Source organism: Acipenser ruthenus, chromosome 20 (genome assembly GCF_902713425.1).
Source record: "Acipenser ruthenus chromosome 20, fAciRut3.2 maternal haplotype, whole genome shotgun sequence".
NCBI lineage: Eukaryota > Metazoa > Chordata > Actinopteri > Acipenseriformes > Acipenseridae > Acipenser > Acipenser ruthenus.
In genome coordinates this window covers 29307160-29326585 of record NC_081208.1, presented here as the reverse complement: position 1 = coordinate 29326585, position 19426 = coordinate 29307160, and the positions used below count along the sequence as shown (strand labels likewise).

Below are 19426 nucleotides of genomic sequence, written 5' to 3'. Positions count from 1 at the left end.
AGACCTATAACTTGTCGCCATTGGCGTCTGTGATTGCTCACGAGGGAAGTCTGTTATCTTTAAGCCCATCCCACTGTGGGCGGGAAGACTCGCTCCTGAGGGTAGTCAATGCTGCAGTATGTGGGTTGGTAAAGGGGAGTATTGGGGGAATCGAAGAATTTTGTTCTTGAATTTATTTACTAAATAAAAGAAAACAAAGAACCCCGACAAAAGCCGAATCGCATTTATTTTTTACAAGAGAATGGTCGTGGTTCTGAAACGCCGAGGTAAGAACGATATTCAGCTCTTCTGTATCGCCATTTCTAACGATAGTGCAGATGCTGCAGTAATAATAATAATAATTGGGGAGTTTAGGTAAACATAAGGCCTAAATGGTTTATTGCCCAGCCAGTAGTCGATATAATTCACCCATTTAACGATGCTTTTCACTGTTTTAACACACTACCTTCGTTCACGAGCGTAAAAGTACACACTTTAAAGCTGTACGGATAGATTTCGCGTTTGTTGATCGTTGTTTTGGTTGAGAAAGCGTGCGTCGATGCGCACACAAACACTCGCATCTACGCTACATTATCACAAAGTTGCAGATTTGCAAGCTTTCAAAATACATTTAAAATTGTTAACATTTTTGTACTAGTTTTCGCCTTCGTGCGTTTGATTTTGTCGGTAGAAATCTCTTTTTTTTATTATTGATGTAAAAAAACGTGCATTATTGCCACTGTCCAATGCTTTGATCAAAAGAAAACAACTACGAGACAAACTTTCAGGAGGTTTATAATCCTAGCAACATATCGTCATTTTGATTAATCGGAAAATTCTAGAATGTGGGACACGTATTTTAAGCTTATTGAATATTATTAAAAGCTACTTTACATCTCGTAGTTTGCCAAGGTGGGCCATTCTACAACTGGAGTATATACTCAAAAGTGAATTACTATATATTTTAAATCTAGTATCAAATAGATAAGCATTAATAATAAGTTGGCCTGTCTTTAAATGTGTAGAAAGAAAAGCAAACATAGTGCCGTAAAATGCTGAAACGCCAGATGGGATGTTATTGCTGCCTGCATAAACGTTGAAGAGAAGAGCTGCACAAAATGCATTCAGCTCTGCACACAAGCAGGAGTTGACAGGCGGCAGGGTTAAAGCCCAGCATCGGGCCTATAAGTACACATCGTTGTTTGCCCAGCGCCTTTAGACGTGAGACGAAATAGCTACTCTACAGCTGATTGTTTTCAAGTCTGCTCTTTTCTTTATACATTTGTTTCTTTTGTTACTTTCAGCTGCACTTTTTTTCTGCTATCTGTCAGGTGAGGAAATACTAGATATGAAGTGGTCTTACTGGTCTAGCGAGGTCCACAACTGCGTAAAAACTACTGAACACCTGGAAAGGGCTTGTGCGGCATCAGATTTAGTTACAGTTCATATGCATATGTACAATACACTGTCACTTGGAATCAGACTACCGAGTTGTTATCCAACAGGCAGTGATATTATTATTATTATTTTAATTTGAAATTTACAGCCTACATTTAATCAAAAACCATAAATAAATATAGAGGCAGCTGTAGATGTTTTTATGTCAATTCGGATCACCAGGGTAAGTGCGTTATCGCCCTTTCAAAACTGCATGGTCTGGGAATGCAATGAGGCCACGGTTTTCAGTGTGCTTCTGGGAGGGTCTCAAGCAGAAGGCATGTCCTGACAGGTCTTCCTCTGGGTTGGCATGTAGTGGTGTAACGGGGAGGCACATTCTTCTTTATCACCAGTTGTTTGCTCCTAAACCTGGGTATAAATGAAGGAACCTGCCTGTCCCTATTTCATGTCTCTCCATGTACAAATGTTGGATGTACAGTTGGTCACGTTGATTAACTTCTTTGTGATCCTGAAAGCTGTGGTTTTGTATTTTATTGACTTGCTTTTATATAGCATTTTACAGGAGTAGTTGCACTTTTATAGGGTGGTTTAGAAGCAGTTTAGTTTCCAAGACAGAACAGGTTTCTTCTTAAATTCCTGACTAAATGGATAACATTAAACCCTAAATTCAGCACCCCTATTACTTTTATTTGTTCGACAACTAAATCTCAACTATGTAGTTAGGATTGAGGATTCCTGCATCAGCTTAGTCACTGTGTGGTCACATCTGATAGGCATGTTTGGCTGTTTAAATCTGAGAAACAGTTATGAAAGGTATTTGATTATGGTTCCCATCCATCTACGTCAGGGTCTTTTTAGATGACACTCAAGAGTATCCTTCCAGTAGTCACGGAGGAGTATTTTGGGTGCTTATCAGTTAAAAATAGGGAATTAGGCAAAGTAGACATGACGCAGAAAAACAGAAGGCCAACTCAATGTGCTTGAATGCAATGGGAAAACTTTAGAGACCTGTGTTGGCTTACAGCAAACCAGCAATTTTAAGGGTCGGCCCTGTACAAAAATAAATATAAAATAAAATATGTCTGCAGTACCACTTCCAGAGAAGAAGCACAGTGATGCATCTTGTCTGTCTTATTTAGTCTGATGTGGGTTTGTAATAACATATTCTGATTTTGAGGATTGGAATCACTTTATTAGCACTCTAGGCTACTAGATAGACCTGATAGGCCAGTGTGTTGGCGTTTTAGCATAGCTAGTACTTGTGGAACTCAGGATTGATTGCTGTTCCTCGCAAATGTGGGCATTAACCCCTTTACTCCTGGAATTGTCTGCTTTGAGGCCCCCCACTCGTGCAGCATTGCAAAGTGAATTGTGTGCACCATGGTTCCTCTAAAGCCATGGCCAACAAAGCAAAATGCTGTTATTCTGGTGCATAGAAGGACAGCAGTGTGTGTGTGTGTGAATAGGTTCATAGTTAACTTGCTTCTGGAATTAATTAGCCTTCAGAAATTCACTTTATTTTTTCTTTTCTTTTTTGACAGGTTAAGGTGTTGAGTTGCCAGCTTTCTCTGATTCCGTTCGAACTCTTCTCTGTGGGAATGGAGTCCCAGATGCACACACAGCTGCATGAGTGAACGTGGAGAAGGGGCCTTCCAAAATGGAGAAGAAACGCAGAAAGAAATTGAACTAACTGCCTTTTAAACCAGGCTGCATTGAAATGGAACCTGAACTTTCTATCGTGCATATTTATTTAAAACTTTGTTTTAGCTTCAACCGTGAACATATACAGATTTTATAGTGTTTTTTTTTAGAAAAGAAGAATTTGATTTGTGGGCGCTGTGACAGTGCTACATTGACCATGAGGCTGGGGAGTGCCTGGCTGTGGATGCTGTTGTTTCTGCTGTGCAGCAGGAAGCCTGTGGGGTTGGAGCTGGGCCATGCCACCATCACCAACCACCAGGGTCTCCTCTGCCCGAACTGCACCCACCTCACCCTGAAAGTGGAGTTCTCCACCGCTATGGTGGAACACGGTAAGGTGCTCAAGTGATTTAATGCTGTCTGTACACCAGTAATATGTTTTAATGCAGGTTTATTGAGGTCTATAAATATCTAAAATAATGTTATATTGAATGCTGTGATCATGGCAATGCACTGCTTTTTTAAAAATGTAACTATTGTACACTATCTGATTACAGAATGCGATGTGTGGTATTATATTAGACCGAGAGCTGTAAGTTGATGGAAATGGCTGGGGGATGGCTGTTTGCATGTTTAAAAAAAAAAAAAAAAAAAAGTATCTGTTTTAAATGGTTTAAACAAGGATTTAACGTTTTGGAGTAGAGGCTGTGACATTTGAAGTGGTCCTCTGCTGAACCCTAGCTGTCCGATTCGTTCTCCTCCGAAGCAGCTGTCTAAACACCCCTCTCGCTGGTAAAAGCTGAGGCAATGTAAACTTTGGCATTAGGTTTGTGAAGTTAGAGCAGCAGTCAATCCCCCAGGTATTTCTTCCCTTGGGGCAGGAAGTATATAAAGTTTGAACCCCCTGCTACCCTAGCATGAATACAGACCCTTGTAATAATTGAATCTCATCATGTGACTGCAAAGAGTGAGCTCATGATGGCTGGAAGTTGACCTGCAACATCAAAAACAGGAAGTTGAGCTGAGGAAAGGGCTTTGGCTGCAAGGGAATGCAACCAGTCTCCTCCGTTGACTCTTTCTGTGCTGTGCTGTTGACTTATTATAATAATAATAATAATAATAATAATAGATGAAGGCTATGTTTGCATCCTGAGCCATTTGTAAAAAAGGCATAATACCACAATAGTGACGTCAAAAAAGTGATAATTCCTCTAGAGGAAAATATACTTGAACTTTGACCCATTCGACTCCTCAAGACCATCACTTTCAATTCAAACACAAAATGTCTCGTTTTCAGTCACTCGACAACACCCACAGTACAGAAATGTTCATTAATGATCAACAAAATGAGAATACGAAAAAAAAAAAAAATGATGTAAAGCTTATACATTTATATCACAGAGAAACTGGAGAGGAATGGGAAATTAAAACAAGGTAAAGGCAATCCAAATAAAGCTGAAGCACTAACGGATAATGACATAGAACGTTTGTACAGCACTGAAACACTGTGCAAACACACTCTGCAAAGAGGTGTGGATCATTCAATTTAGTTGCTTGGCAACCAGCGGTACTGATAGTGAAAAAAATAAAGCAGATTCAGCTGAAATAAAAATAAGTAAATAATATTGGTCTTTTTTGGTTAATGGTGATTCACACAATTAAGTTATGAATCTACCAAAATAATTGATAACTAACTGCAAAGGTAGAAGTTTCATATATCAATCTGCACGTGTGGACATGTTTACCATGATTTTGAATAGTTGTTACAAAGTACGTAATGGAAGTCCCTCAACAAACTTTGTTTGTGTCTGGAATACTGCATCAGATAAGATCTTCAGAGAGTGGATATCCCTCAGAGATCGATGAGAGATAGTTAGTACACACGCCGACACCACACTAGCGAGTCCTATTACGCTGGTTTATGCTTTAGTTAGTTCATGATTTGAGTCGGTGGGCTGCAGCTCCAGCCGAACTTATAATAATGGATTGGATTCAATTTTCTACAGGACTTGGTATTTATTGGCTGACATCCCAGAATCTGGAAATGCCTTATTCTCAAAGCAGCAGTGTCTCAATAGAGACCCAGGCCATTTCGTGAAATACAATGCTTATTTATTTTACAGGAAATGCATTCTTAATCCTGAGTGGTATTTCATTGTGAAGGGATGATTGTGTCTCAGCTACGAGTGAGAGCCAACTTGGCAGCTGTGATGGCAGTGCAGAAAATGCTGCTGTTTCAGTCATAGCAAATGGCCCATCATGTTAAGAAATGCTTACCAATATTTAGCTGGGGCATATAGTACATGCCAGGCAAATAACTAAATAAATAACATCAGCAACTTCCAGTCATGTGTTTTTGGTGCCAGTGTGATGCATAGAAGGTGATATTCTAGTTTTTAGAATAGGTTTGACCCCAGCATGTTTTATGTTTAATTGTTCATTATTCATTAAGAAGTTGGTGCCACAACAGCTGTCTGTCTGCCAAGGTTTAACTTAATGAGTCAGAATTCAGCACGGAACATTCTTGTATTGGATTGCCATCCTAACATTGTTGAACACTTTCTGGTCTTTAAAAAGGGCTTGCATAAATAACTTTTCTTTTTTTTCCCCCTCCCTCTCGCACAGAGTACATAGTTGCTTTCAAAGGATATTTCACTGCCAAAGCCAGGAGTAAGTTCATTTCGAGTGCACTGAAGAACTCTGACGTGGCGGACTGGAAGATTATTCCCCGAGACAATCCCGCCAGCGATTACCCCAGCGACTTCGAGGTAGTGCAGATCAAAGAGGCGCACAGAGACGGGCTCCTGACACTGCAGGACCATCCGCACATTAAACGAGTCACACCACAGAGAAAGGTCTTCCGCACCCTCAAATTCACAAACTGTGAGTAAAGCACCCCCATTCAGTGCCTCTGTTACTGCACAAAGAAATGCTATTGGAAATGTCCACCGTTTTGTTAGGATTTTTACATAATCAGTAGTATCAAAGAAACTTTGAACCATTGACAAAGATCCAAGTATCCTTTCACCATTCTGTATAGCAGGAACCTACTTGTTTTATCTTGATCTAATTTTCTACACTTAACTACTTAACTATAGTTCAATATGATAGCATTAACATACAGGCCAATGTTATGGATCAACAGGTCTTTAGAACACATTTATGACTACAAAGAAAGCTTGCATCATTATATTTCTTCACTAAGCGCTGCATGGGAGGTTGTGCGATGTGTACCATTTAATTTATTGTCTGTCATATGTAATTATTGGGAAAAAGAACTGAGTTTGATTTGTGTTTTCAAAATACCGACTTTACAAGAGAACACACCCAACAGTTTGCCTTCTGAGCCACCATCTGAATTGCATGAATTCTAGCTTTTTAAGTGAGGCCGCGGTAAATACAGTGTTAATGACTCCAGCTGCAGATGCATACGCGTAATCCGTTCTTTAAATTAGTGTGGCTATTTTAAGAATGTCTCTTATGTTATGTAAGGAAATCACAGTCTAAAATATACAATGTGAATTGAGTCCTCAGCAGTTAACGGGAACTGAAGTTGTTATATATGTAGATACTTTTGATTAAGAATATTGTAGGTTTAGCCCTAGGGCAAGGATATAATTGACGCCACCAGCAGTATAAATTCCTTGTTCATTGCCATATATAATGGTGCCTGGTGTTTTAGAAACTATAATAGAATGAAAGTGCTTCCTACAATCAGTTTCTAAATAAGATTGACCTTATTTCTACCATAATATAAACATCAGTCGAGCTGTTCTTCCTATCTTTCAGTTTGGTGTAGCTTTGCTTTTTCTCTGGAAACTAAACCAATTTTTATTTAATTTTTTGGGAACTTTCAGCAGCTGATGAGGTGGTGCCTTGTAACGACACCCGATGGACCCAGAAGTGGCAGTCTTCCCGTCCGCTGAGGAGAACCAGTCTGTCTCTGGGCTCCGGGTTCTGGCACGCCACTGGCAGACACTCAAGCAGACGCTTGCTCAGAGCCATCCCCCGGCAGGTGGCACAGACCCTGCAGGCTGACGTGCTCTGGCAGATGGGGTACACAGGTAGGAAGTGATGAAGGATAGGGCCAGCCCTGTGATTGACACTCTCATTTTACTAGCTGAGACAAAGTAGACTTTTCAGCGGACTCTGGGAACTCTGTAGACACAGCTTAGAGGCAAGCCCGCAGGCGCCCGGCCAGACTACAGGGGTCGCTGGTGCGCGGTGAGCCGAGGACACCCTGGCCGACCTAACCCTCCCTACCCCCGGGTGGCGCTTGGCCAATTGAGAGCCGCCCCCTGGGAGCTCCTGTCCTCGGTCGGCAAAGGAATAGCCTGGACTCGAACTCGCGACATCCAGACTATAGGGCGCATCCTGCACTCTACGTGAGTGCTTTTACTGGATGCTCCACTTGGGAGCCCCTGTAGGCTCCAGACTCTTGAGTGTAAGGAATGGATGCAAATGTGCAGTTAGGCAATCCAGGAACATGTGTCCGGCCTAGTAATTTGTTTGACTTCATCTGTGTAAAACTAAAAGGGTTAGCGGTTGCTTTCCATTGTTATAACTGCTGTAATTCTGAGCAGCTGCAAATGATATGGGAAGAGGCACCCCTCCCACCTTAATCTTGTAAGATTAGTTCCTTTTAAGTTGTGCTGTTAAATATCAGAGACAATTTTAATATAATACGTATTTCTGAAAGTAGTCATCCTCAGGGTACTGTACAGCTGCTGATATATGATAATTGGAGACTGGAAATAATGTTGAACGCGATGCCTGAGTATTAAATTAAATGCATATTTAGCCAGGAATTGCATAAAATTGATATATGTTGCATTATTTAGATACTGCTACTTGGTGAAATACTGTGAGATTTAGTTTTTAATATTGCTCAGTGTTCCTCTAGAAGAATGGATATTTCGGTAAGCACTTTGTGGAAATGTATCATTATTTTTACATGAGAGCACCAGCAAAGTCTATTCACATGCATTTTGTTTTTAGGGGCTGGTGTTAAAGTAGCAGTGTTCGATACAGGGCTCGGTGAGAAGCATCCACATTTCAAGAATGTAAAAGAAAGAACCAACTGGACCAATGAAAAGACCCTGGATGATGGTACGCTGGTTGCTAAATTCTTCCTTTTTGTTTGTTTTTTATTGCTGTCAAAGTTTTGCATATCTTGTTATCTTTATTTGAAGATCAGCACATTCTGTTAACAGGAAGTCTTCCTTTATCTGCGTTTGTTCTCAGGGCTGGGTCACGGCACGTTTGTGGCAGGCGTGATAGCCAGCATGAGAGAGTGCCAGGGTTTTGCTCCTGATTCTGAGCTGCACATTTTCAGAGTATTCACCAACAACCAGGTACCCATTCCACCAGGAAACTGCCATTCTTACCCCCCCCCCCCCATAGAATAGCTTCATTTTAAAAATGTCTCTCCTTCACATGTTATATAATGAAAAATGTTATGATATTACACAAAACCCCTCAGTTGTAGAATTACTGCTGTTCTGCTGTTCTCAGGTCTCCTACACATCCTGGTTCCTGGATGCCTTTAACTATGCCATCCTGAAGAAAATAGATGTCTTAAACCTCAGCATAGGAGGACCAGACTTCATGGATCATCCTTTTGTTGATAAGGTGAGGCTTATAGCAGCTGCATCCTGTTACAGTAGGCTGGGAACGTCATGCGTATCATAAACTGCTGTTATCTGTAAAATTGAAGTCATTAGTGTTGGGTCCCAAACCGATTGATAGTGCTAATAAAAGGTTTCATCTGCAGTCCTACTGAAAATAGCAAGAATGGATTTAAAAATGAATACAACATTTAAAAATGAATACAGAAAGCCTGAGATTTAAATCTGTTGCATGCTTTTTATTGCCAGTTCATCCTATGTGTGTATGTATGTATGTATGTATGTATGTATGTATGTATACACTATTTGTGTGTGTGTGTAATATATAAATAAAAAAATATATATAAATATAAATAAAAATATACAAATATATACACATGTAATAGTATTCTGATTCTTAGAAATGTTTAATTGGATTTAGTTGTGGTCATGGAGACCCATTCCTGTTCTCCTGATTTACTAGGACACTGGCAATACTAAACAAGTAAATGCGAGTAAAGCTTTTAATAGATTTGTTTTATGTAGGTTTGGGAACTGACTGCCAACAAGGTGATTATGGTCTCTGCCATTGGAAACGATGGTCCTCTTTATGGGTGAGTAAATGGACAAGAACTGAAACAGAAATCTGTTTTTTAACAATACCTTTTATTGATCAGATATCGTTTTGTGGTGCTCTTTAGGAGGAAACTTTGAACCTGATTTATTGTGCTTTTGATAATTATTTTAAGCACACCTCAAAACTGGTGTTGCAAGGTTTTATTTTATTTATGTATTTTTTTAAATCGGTGTTTAGACTTGATTTATTCTTACAGTATTTCAAAATGTTTCCACTAGAAGTCTTCTAAACAGCTTTTAAGCTAGTTTTGTGATTTATTTGTGCAGCACCCTAAATAACCCAGCAGACCAGATGGATGTTATCGGAGTGGGTGGGATTGATTTTGAAGATAATATTGCTCGGTTTTCCTCTAGAGGAATGACAACTTGGGTAAGCGTTTTAGAATTATTAATAGCAATGCATTACATTTCTAAACTCTCAGAACATATCTGCAAATGTTTGCAAAACTGTTTGCAACAGCAGGAGGCTGCGACAATGATTAACAGGTATTAGCTGATAAGATTTCTGGTTATAATGCTCAGCTAGAACAGTTGGACTGTATACACGCACCTTAATTCCTGGCATTTCACTTCATTTTTATCTTAAGAAAACGTACAGGAATTTAAATTGCAAAAATGAATGGGACCCAGGGCATCGTGGGTTACAATTGATAGCAACAGCTTGTGTTTTTTATATTGCAGAATATTATGGATTCTGGAGCAGATACACAGACACACACAATTTAGGTATGAGGTCCTGGGTAACAGTTGCTTCGTTTTCTGCTTCACAGGAGCTGCCCGGTGGTTATGGCAGGGTGAAGCCGGACATTGTCACCTATGGGTCTGGGGTCCGAGGGTCTGGCATTAAGGGGGGGTGTCGGTCTCTGTCTGGAACCAGCGTCGCTTCACCAGTGGTTGCTGGTGCAGTCACTCTGTTGGCAAGGTGAGGGGATACGTTGTACCTCTGAGGGGTGGAATTGTGAACAAAATAAGAATGGAACCTCACTGGTGTATTAAAGGCGCCTATATTTTTGATATTCATATTGATTCATTCTTTAAGTTTCTTCCCACCCGTGGGAGGAACTTTCTTTTTCTTCCACTTTTCACTTGATGAAGAGAATGTTGTGCTCTCCAAAACGAGTGAATTTTATACCGGTATTGCCAAAAAAACAACACTTTGTACAGCTTGTATGTGGTCCAGCATGGATATCTCCAGAGTCTCTTGTCTTGTGAAATTCTGAACTTAAGAAAAAAAAAAAAATGCAGTAAATCAATTTAAAGGCAAAAGCACAGACTCCTGTCTGCTGTTTTACAATGTAACTGCTTGCTGGTATACCCACTGTTTGAAAGTAATTGACTTGTAAATAAAAGATGGGTGGGGCAGCGAGATAACAGGACATAATGCAATATGTCTTAAGTTTCTTTGAGCATGCATGCGCTATCAAATCTGGAGGAAAATGTCTTTACTCGCTGATGAAAGGATTGGCTTAAGTTCAGTTTGCTAGATGTTTCTGTTGCCTGTGACGGTTTTCAGCTCATTTTTCATTACCTGGCCAAGTCATTACTGCGACATCAGTGTTCACAGGGGGCTGTCCGGCTACCACACCTTCTAAGATTTAGAAGTGTAACCTTTGTGTTTCCCCTGGCAGCACTGTGCAGAATCGGGAGCTGGTCAACCCTGCCAGCATGAAGCAGGCTCTCATTGCCTCGGCACGTAGGCTCCCAGGTGTCAACATGTTTGAGCAGGGGCATGGCAAGCTGGATCTCCTCAAGGCTTACCAGATACTTAACAGCTACCGGCCCCAGGCCAGGTCAGTCCTACTGCAGTGCTTCCTCCTGGAAGTCCTGCTGTATTCCTCTAACAATTGGGGACTCGGATTGCATTAGTTTGAGCCATTACAGGTTTTAATATGATCTTGGATAAGTCATATACAAGGTTAATGTGACAAAAGATTGTCTTCGTCCAACAGCAAGTTAAAGAAATGTTCATTTTAAGAGCACCATGTTAATGGTTGTCTTTCTTTACAGAACTTGGTAAAATTTACATTTGCACAAGGTGAGGTATACAATTTAGACTTAGTTGGTAATTTCAAGATGAAAACTATTATCCTCAAGCTTTAAAAGCAATATTTTTGTTTGTTTTTTTACATTATTTCCCTAAGCTTCTGCATAAGGCCATATTATTCAGCTACCAACTTCTATAGTGAAAAGTGGATTTTGCCTGCCATTGTCAGCCAAGTATGTTTATCACCATTTTCTTCCTGAACTGGCTGGAACTCATTTGTTTGTTTTAGCCTGAGTCCAAGCTACATTGATTTGACTGAGTGCCCATATATGTGGCCGTATTGCTCCCAGCCCATCTACTATGGAGGAATGCCAACAATTGTGAATGTTACCATTCTCAACGGGATGGGCGTTACTGGCAGGATCGTTGACAAGGTAAATGAAAAAGCTATTGTTAGCTTTTGTGTTGTCACATGCACTCTTGATTATAAAGGTGTATCTAGCTGCAGCCTTCTGTACGTGCACAGCTGTAGGTTTAGAGTCTTGTTCCTAAAATGAAGCCTGAAACAGGTTAATGAGTGGTGTGATGCTCATTTCAGGCCTCGACCACCTCCATTATTAATCATTTAATACAGTCCCTCTTGACATGCATACACTAATCACACCACCAACAATTTCCTGTGTGCAGTAAATGTTTTTTCTATTGCAAGCCATTCTGATGATGATGACTTTTGTCTTTCTTGCAGCCCATCTGGCAGCCCTATTTGCCCCAGAACGGCGACAGCATTGAGGTGGCTGTGTCTTATTCACACGTGCTCTGGCCATGGTCCGGTTACCTTGCTGTCTCCATCACCGTTGCAAAGAAGGCTGCATTGTGGGAGGGAATCGCTCAGGGGCACGTGATGGTGGTTGTAGCATCGCCAGCGGAGAATGATGTAAGTGTTGCGTCGTGGCTTTCAATTACAGTGCATCACCAGGTAGGGTTTAGTGTGTCTGCAAATTATAAACTGCAGATGCATGATCAAACTTTTTACAATAAATATTTTCCATAATGGTTAAAATGCAACATTAATACAAAAATGATCATGAAACACCAACACTGCTCTAATGCCTTAACACAATGCGCTTCGTCTTCCTCCTTCAGTCTGAAACGGGTGCGGAGCAGACCTCCACAGTGAAGCTCCCTGTTAAAGTGAAGATCATTCCGACCCCTCCGCGCAGTAAGAGGGTTCTGTGGGATCAGTACCACAACCTGCGCTACCCGCCGGGATACTTTCCCCGGGACAACCTGCGGATGAAGAATGACCCCCTGGACTGGTAAGGCTTAAAAACAGTTATACTCTGTCCTCTCCATTTAAGATGCAGGTTTGCTGTATGTGTATAAATGACTTAATTCTGTGCTTTTTAGTTGTGGTGGTGTTGTGTTTTTTTTTTTTTTTAAACCCTGTAATGGATTTTGATCCACACACACACCCAAGAAGCTTCTCTTTTGTTGACTAACATGTGTAATCAAATGCTTTGAAGATGAGCATCAGTGTGTCTTTGCTATTGATTAGGAGATGTTGCAGATCCTTTTGTTCTTTCTGCTCTTAAAGGAACGGAGATCATATTCACACAAACTTCAGGGATATGTACCAGCACCTGAGGAGTATGGGGTACTTTGTGGAAGTCCTAGGAGCACCAATCACATGTTTTGATGCCAGCCAGTATGGTGAGGAATTGGGCAACTTGCTCGGCAGCATTTCATGGAATAGCTTCCCAGTAAAATACTTGCATAGCTAAAAAAACGTGTGCAACACTGGCCGGTCTGGCACAATGTTGACAGGTGCCATAGAAACCTGCTTTTGAATGCCATGCGCTTGTTTGTGGACAGGGACCCTGCTGATGGTGGACAGTGAGGAGGAGTATTTCCCAGAGGAGATCATTAAACTGCGGAGAGACATTGACAACGGGCTGTCTCTGATCGTGTTCAGTGACTGGTACAACACCTCTGTCATGAGGAAGGTTAAGTTCTACGATGAAAACACAAGGTAGGACCTGTTGCCTGAAACCATTGACTTTGTTTCTTTACTGAAATAAAACCTGTGGATAACTCTTAAGTAGTTTTAGTGTTTTGAGCGGAGTTTAAGTGAATCTTTTCTGTATTCCAATTTTGGTCTGTAGTTGAAATTAGTGCTGGGACAAATATCCGAATATTCGAAAGAATATTTTTTGACATGTATTCGGATACAAAAATCAGATGTTCGTATTCGCTACCAATGACAAAAATACCTTGCACTTATTTACCGTCTCACCAGAATTTGCACGACAGTTTCAAAAACTGGCAAATGAAAAAGAGCTCCGTGTGACGTGTGGGATTAATATATATAAAAAAACACAGAATCAACACAGCAGCTCTTGAGCCTCTATTTAAAAGTTTTTAGACAGCAAAAAATAAACCAACCAGATTATATGCGCAGACGCGTAGTGATCGGTATGGAAAGCTGTCTGGGACAAAAATGCGTTGTGCTGCTTTAGAGCGAGCCAGAATCTCATGAGACAAAGGCAAGCATGTCTTCTGAAGTGCCTCGTTAAACAGTACCCAACTTCCTGACAATGTTGTGTGGTGATTTTTATATAGACTGTATATATTACATATATTTTGTTGCGAATTTCTGTTATGTGGAATGTAATAAACTAGAACCAAATTGAGTTTTTTTCTTCCCACCTTCACTTTACAATGCCATTTCCACGTTTTGTTTTATTTGAAGTGTTTTAAAGTTGAATTTTCAGTTTTTGTTTGCTTGTTCAGCTACAAAAAGGCACAAGTAAACCTCATGTTATTGCTTTATGATAACATGTCGATAGCCACTGTTTACTGTGAAGAAACGGCAATAGCAAGGAATGAAAAAAATAAATAAAATACGTTGTCAACTTTATGTACTATTTATTACGGGAATAAACCAAACAACATGTAAGTTGAGCTGCTATTTGGCATCCTTTGTTCTGTAGTTAATTCACTGGGGTAAAGTAAGGCTTACACAACGTATTCTTTACTCCTGGGATATTTTTCTATTTTAACATGTTACATATTGGAACGTCTTGCTGTAAAATAAAGGTGCACACACAGGTTCCATGGACACCCCCTGACCCTGCTGCTGTGCTGTCTCTGCCTGCGTTCAGAGCAGTATAATGGCTTTTATTTAAATTATGAGCGAATATCCAAACATGAAAATCCTGTGTTCGTCCCAGCACTACTTGAAATATAAAATGGAATTTATATTTATTCACATAGGGAGCCCTCTAGCGGTGTTTCTCTCCCCCGGCCTCACACAGGATTTTCAGCAGTTTCAGTCTGCAGTTTGTTTCCCACACACTCTGCTTTTGCAGCTGGTTAATTGCCATGGAATCTGCTGAGTTGCGCTCTTTGTTTTGTTGCAGGCAGTGGTGGATGCCGGACACAGGTGGGGCTAATATCCCAGCTCTGAATGATCTGATCTCTGTCTGGGGAATGGCATTCAGTGATGGTCTGTATGAAGGAGACTTCTCAATGGCAAACCATGACAGTAAGTGCTCCATTGATCTTTCCTTTTAATGCATTTACCAACAGTGAAGAGATTGACATTTCTAAAGGCTGATTTACTTCAAGCCATGCTAATGGAATGTGTTTTTGTGCTTCTTCCATTGCAATTGTACATGTTTTATTCTGAACATTTAAATACTTAAGTCATTCTTTTAAAATATGTAATTTCTTTCAGTGTACTATGCCTCTGGATGCAGCATTGCCAAATTTCCTCAAGATGGAATTGTCATAGCCCAAACCCTGAAGGACCAAGGTATTTGATTTTTGCACATCCTAAACATCCACATCTGAAAGTGTGGTTCATGCTTATCCTGCATCAACTAGGCCTTTTGTTAATTAGTTTATTGTGCATTCCAACACACTGCAGTCTTTCCTCCCTGGAAATCATTGTCATCTTTATTGTTTCTTTTCAATGTGTCACTTCTTTTTTTCCCTGTCTTCTTTCTGCAGGACTGGGAGTGTTGAAACAGGAGACGACAGTGGTGGATAATGTTCCTATACTGGGTCTCTACCAAACACCCTCGGAAGGAGGGGGTCGTATAGCCCTGTATGGAGACTCCAACTGTATAGACGACAGTCACAGACAGAAAGGTGTGGGGCTCTGAGCAGCTTAAAGATGTGTTTCCTCAGCAGTAAACCAGCAATACAGTGGTGTTGACAATAAAGAGGACAAGGACAGTACTGATCGTGTCGGGGGAAGCCTGGCACTACAGCTGTTGCCCTCTCAGTGGAGTGATGAACTTGCACTCTTGAAGTATGAAGGGTGGGGGTGATGGGGCTTTAACATACTTGCAGGCAACAATGCTATTTAAGATTGAGATAAAGCTACAGTACTGATCGTGGTAATGCTGATTTACTGAAGCTGTATGGCTCTCTCCCTGTTCAGACTGTTGATAATGCTGATTTACTGAAGCTGTATGGCTCTCTCCCTGTTCAGATTGTTTCTGGCTCCTGGATTCCCTGCTTCAGTACACCTCGCACAGCGTGATGCCCCCCAGTCTGAGTCACTCTGAGAACAGACAGCGTCCCCCCACAGTCAGTGAGCATCCACTGCCGGAGAGACTGGAAGGTAAGGCTGTAGCTCTGCAATCTGGACACCTGGGATTGTGTCAGAGGATGTCATTTAGAGTTGGGTTAAAAGTGATGTGACAAGTTTGGTAGTTTACTGATTCTGTGACTTCCATTGATAGTGTTTAAGCTCTGCCATTTAAGTGACCCTCACTTTTGTTTTGAAAAATAAGTGTCTTGGGTTTGGTTGTATGTTACACTTTATCATTGATTTGTGATCATTTAAACAGTTTTTGTTAGTGTGTAGTTTTTTTGTTTTTTTTTTATAAAGAATTTAATAGTAATTGGTATAATGTGTTTCTGAAAGCATAGAATGGATTTTCCTATGTCTGGAAAATTTAGACTAATTCCCTTCTAATTCCAACACAGGAAACCACTTGTATCGCTATTCGAAGGTACTGGAAGCTCACCTGGGAGACCCGAAGCCACGCCCACTTCCTGCCTGTCCGCACCTGTCGTGGGCCAAACCACAGCCTCTCAACGAGACTGCCCCTAGGTCAGTATTCCCTCCAGGCACACCAGCTTGGTCTTTCTTCATTGGATCTCTTCTCTGAACCTGAAATATTATTCTCTCAACTACAGCAACCTCTGGAAGCACCAGAAACTGCTGTCGATAGACCTGGACAAGGTGGCTCTACCAAACTTCAGACAGAACCGGCCCCAAGTGAGGCCGCTGTCTCCTGGGGAGAGTGGTGCCTGGGATATTCCTGGGGGTAAGTGCTGGCCAGTGTGTGCGCGACTTGGTCAAAGCTTCTTTTTAAACACCATACCATGAGACCATAACAAATGTGCTCGGTACCTAAAGCATAAATAAATGCAAATGTATGTGTTATAGTAAGTCAGAATCTGGTCAGTCTTAAGTTTTACTGGTAAATGTCAACATTTACCAAATAAGGTGGTAAATGTCAGAAATTATGAAGACATTTCAGACATTGACCAGTTAACCTTATGATTTACTGAAGCGTATTAAATGCAGGTATATCATTGAAGAATGTATTTATTCCTGCATATAAATTGTCAATTAACAAAATAAGTTGTCGAAGAATATATTTATTTCTGCAGACACATTTTCTATTAACAAAATAATCTGTAATGAGTTTACAGTAATGCACAATTGAGCAATTCAGCATGGTACTGAACAATATTGTGATCCTCTTATGTAGAACAACCAACATTCTGGTAAATTTATAAAACCATTCAGAATGGTTTTGAGTGATATTGTTCTCCAAATATTATATTTCATGCAAATTAAATTATTTAGGAGCTTTTTGTTTTTCCAACAGAGAATCACACTTTGATTATGACACAAAACGTTACAAATACAGGCACTAAAAATTCATGTCTCTCTCTCGCTTACCCCTTTTTTTTTTTTTTTGTTAGGACGTGTTGTGGTTGTTCCAACCTGTTTATTGCCTAAATGTTATTTTTTAGTCAAAACCTTTCCCTATGACAAAAAAAAAAAAAAAAAAATTACGGTAAAAATGATTTGTCTGTATTTCATCAGTATTCATTACATACATACAAACATATAGCTTTCAGCTTGTTTGTACGCTGTACTCGTAATAATCAAGCGCATGCAGAAGACTGAAAAAAAAAAAAAATCTCGCTCCTGTAGGACCAGCAGTGCATTTTATAACTCACTACTCAAAGGATTAATGAAAGCGTCCTCCGAAACGTGTGCTGTCAGCCGTCTGCTTCTTTTCACTCTGCAGGCCCGCCATGCAGCCACCTCAGAGCTACAGCGTCGGAGGACCATGCAGCTCTGGGCAACTTGCAGGGGTTGCTGGTGCGCGGTGAGCCGAGTACACACTGGCGCCCCCGGGGAGCCCCTTTTAATCCAAACAGAAATATCCAAATTCTACTTTCTCTTTTTCATAATATCCAATGCCATATTTTATAGGTAAAGGCCTATTGGCGTGTGTGTCACTCACTCACTCTCTTTCTCTTTCCAGGTATAATGCCTGGTCGCTATAACCAGGATGTGGGGCAGACCATCCCAGTGTTTGCATTTCTGGGGGCTATGGTGGTGCTGGCGTTCTTTGTAGTGCAGATCACCAAATCCAAGAGCAAGCCAAAGAGAAGGAAACCACGGGTCAAGCGTCCACAGTGCCTACAGCAGCCACACCCACCCAAAACGCCGTCTGTCTGAGTAGGTTTGCCAGCCAAAGACAATGGCACAGGACTGGGCTGTCTGCTGTGCACAGGATACCACCAAAGTCACTAGTTGGCTGCATTGTTGATCAGTATCCCACCCATCTGTTCAAGTTGTATTATGTTGTAATCTGGCACCCACATCCATACAGGGGAGGTATGACTGGCAGCTAAGGTGGATTCTGCATGGATGTCTTTCCATTCTCTACAGCTAGATCTCCTACTGACACGTAAAGTGGAGCTCAATTCGTACTGACCAAAATGAGGACACATTTCCTGTGTGTTCAATGTGTTTAATATTTATTGTTTTACATCGCTCTTAATTGAATGCCATTCCGTCCAAAACGTTCTGGATGGGTTGGGGATCTGAAGAACAAATAAACTCAATTTTTAGTGAGATCTTTAAATAATATACTGTTATTGTGTTTTTGTAAAATAATGGTTACTAGGAGCCCTCCTCCTGTGTGTTTTTTTTTTAATTTTTTTTTTTATTATAAAATGGCATCTACCATGACATTTTGTAAATATTGGTCATTCATTTCACCATTGTTGGTGGAGCAGGTTTTCAAATATATGTTATCGATTTTATGAAGCTGAAAAATGTGTCTTGGCTTTTCATTTCTGACTTTATTTAATAACATTCAAGGCACTACAAGTGTAGATTATCATAGGTAGCAACACACATATCCTCTGTTTTTAGATCAATTGTACGAACAACAATGCATATCTATCTGTAAACCTCTTTTAAATTTTACAAATGTACGGGCAAAAAGGATAGGAGACTGTAATGAGATCCAATGAGAATTTCAAAGCAAAATTAGGCTGGTTACATATTCTAAAAATCAAAAAATGTACACTAGAAATATTTCTCACTAAACATATACATTCCAATATATATTAAACAAAAAAATGAAATACATCCTGTATTGTATTCTTATAGAATAAATTATTTATGAAAAAAGGTCCAGCACAAAGCTGGTACAATAACATTGATGCATTTATATTAAAGCTGTTTCTCTCCACATCTGTTGTATGGCCATAAATTGATTCGGTGGAAAAGATGAAATACACCAGAGTTTAACCATTAACATGTCCTTGCAACACACACTAGTGGATCTAAAAATACATCCGTAAGATGATCATGCAGTAAATTCCTGACTTTCCTTTCTTGGCTGTAATCGTCCCTGTTCAGTTAGTTTGGATTCGGATTTAATAATACCTGTCTAACTCAAGTAATATAGCACAAGGCCTGGAAAATTACTATTACAAATGCCACTTAAATATTTTATTTTGCTATATTATATGTTGCATGTGCTTGTTTGTGTTTTAATCCCTTGATACTGAAGACCTGGAATAGAAGGCGTAGCTCAGGGACAGTGGTGGCCATGAATACTGCATCATACCC

The 19426-nt window shown here is 40.3% G+C and overlaps 1 protein-coding gene across 2 annotated transcripts; it reads left to right on the top strand.

Moving 5' to 3' along the window:
* The first annotated feature begins 19 nt into the window (after window positions 1-19).
* LOC117425854 (membrane-bound transcription factor site-1 protease) lies at window positions 20-18622 on the top strand. Of its 2 annotated transcripts, none has more exons than XM_058993850.1 (23): window positions 20-266; window positions 2919-3407; window positions 5641-5898; window positions 6876-7079; window positions 8014-8124; window positions 8260-8369; window positions 8530-8646; window positions 9168-9235; window positions 9525-9627; window positions 10028-10179; window positions 10886-11047; window positions 11531-11675; window positions 11987-12175; window positions 12385-12557; window positions 12836-12951; window positions 13114-13270; window positions 14661-14785; window positions 14978-15055; window positions 15253-15393; window positions 15740-15871; window positions 16240-16366; window positions 16453-16583; window positions 17823-18622. In XM_058993850.1, the coding sequence occupies exons 2-23, from the start codon at window positions 3236-3238 to the stop codon at window positions 18017-18019; spliced, it is 3168 nt and encodes a 1055-aa protein (XP_058849833.1). In that variant the 5' UTR covers window positions 20-266; window positions 2919-3235; the 3' UTR covers window positions 18020-18622. The 2 variants fall into 2 exon arrangements, with proteins under 2 accessions (XP_058849833.1, XP_033899032.2); XM_034043141.3 differs by having other exon boundaries at window positions 6873-7079.
* The last annotated feature ends 804 nt before the right edge of the window (window positions 18623-19426 follow it).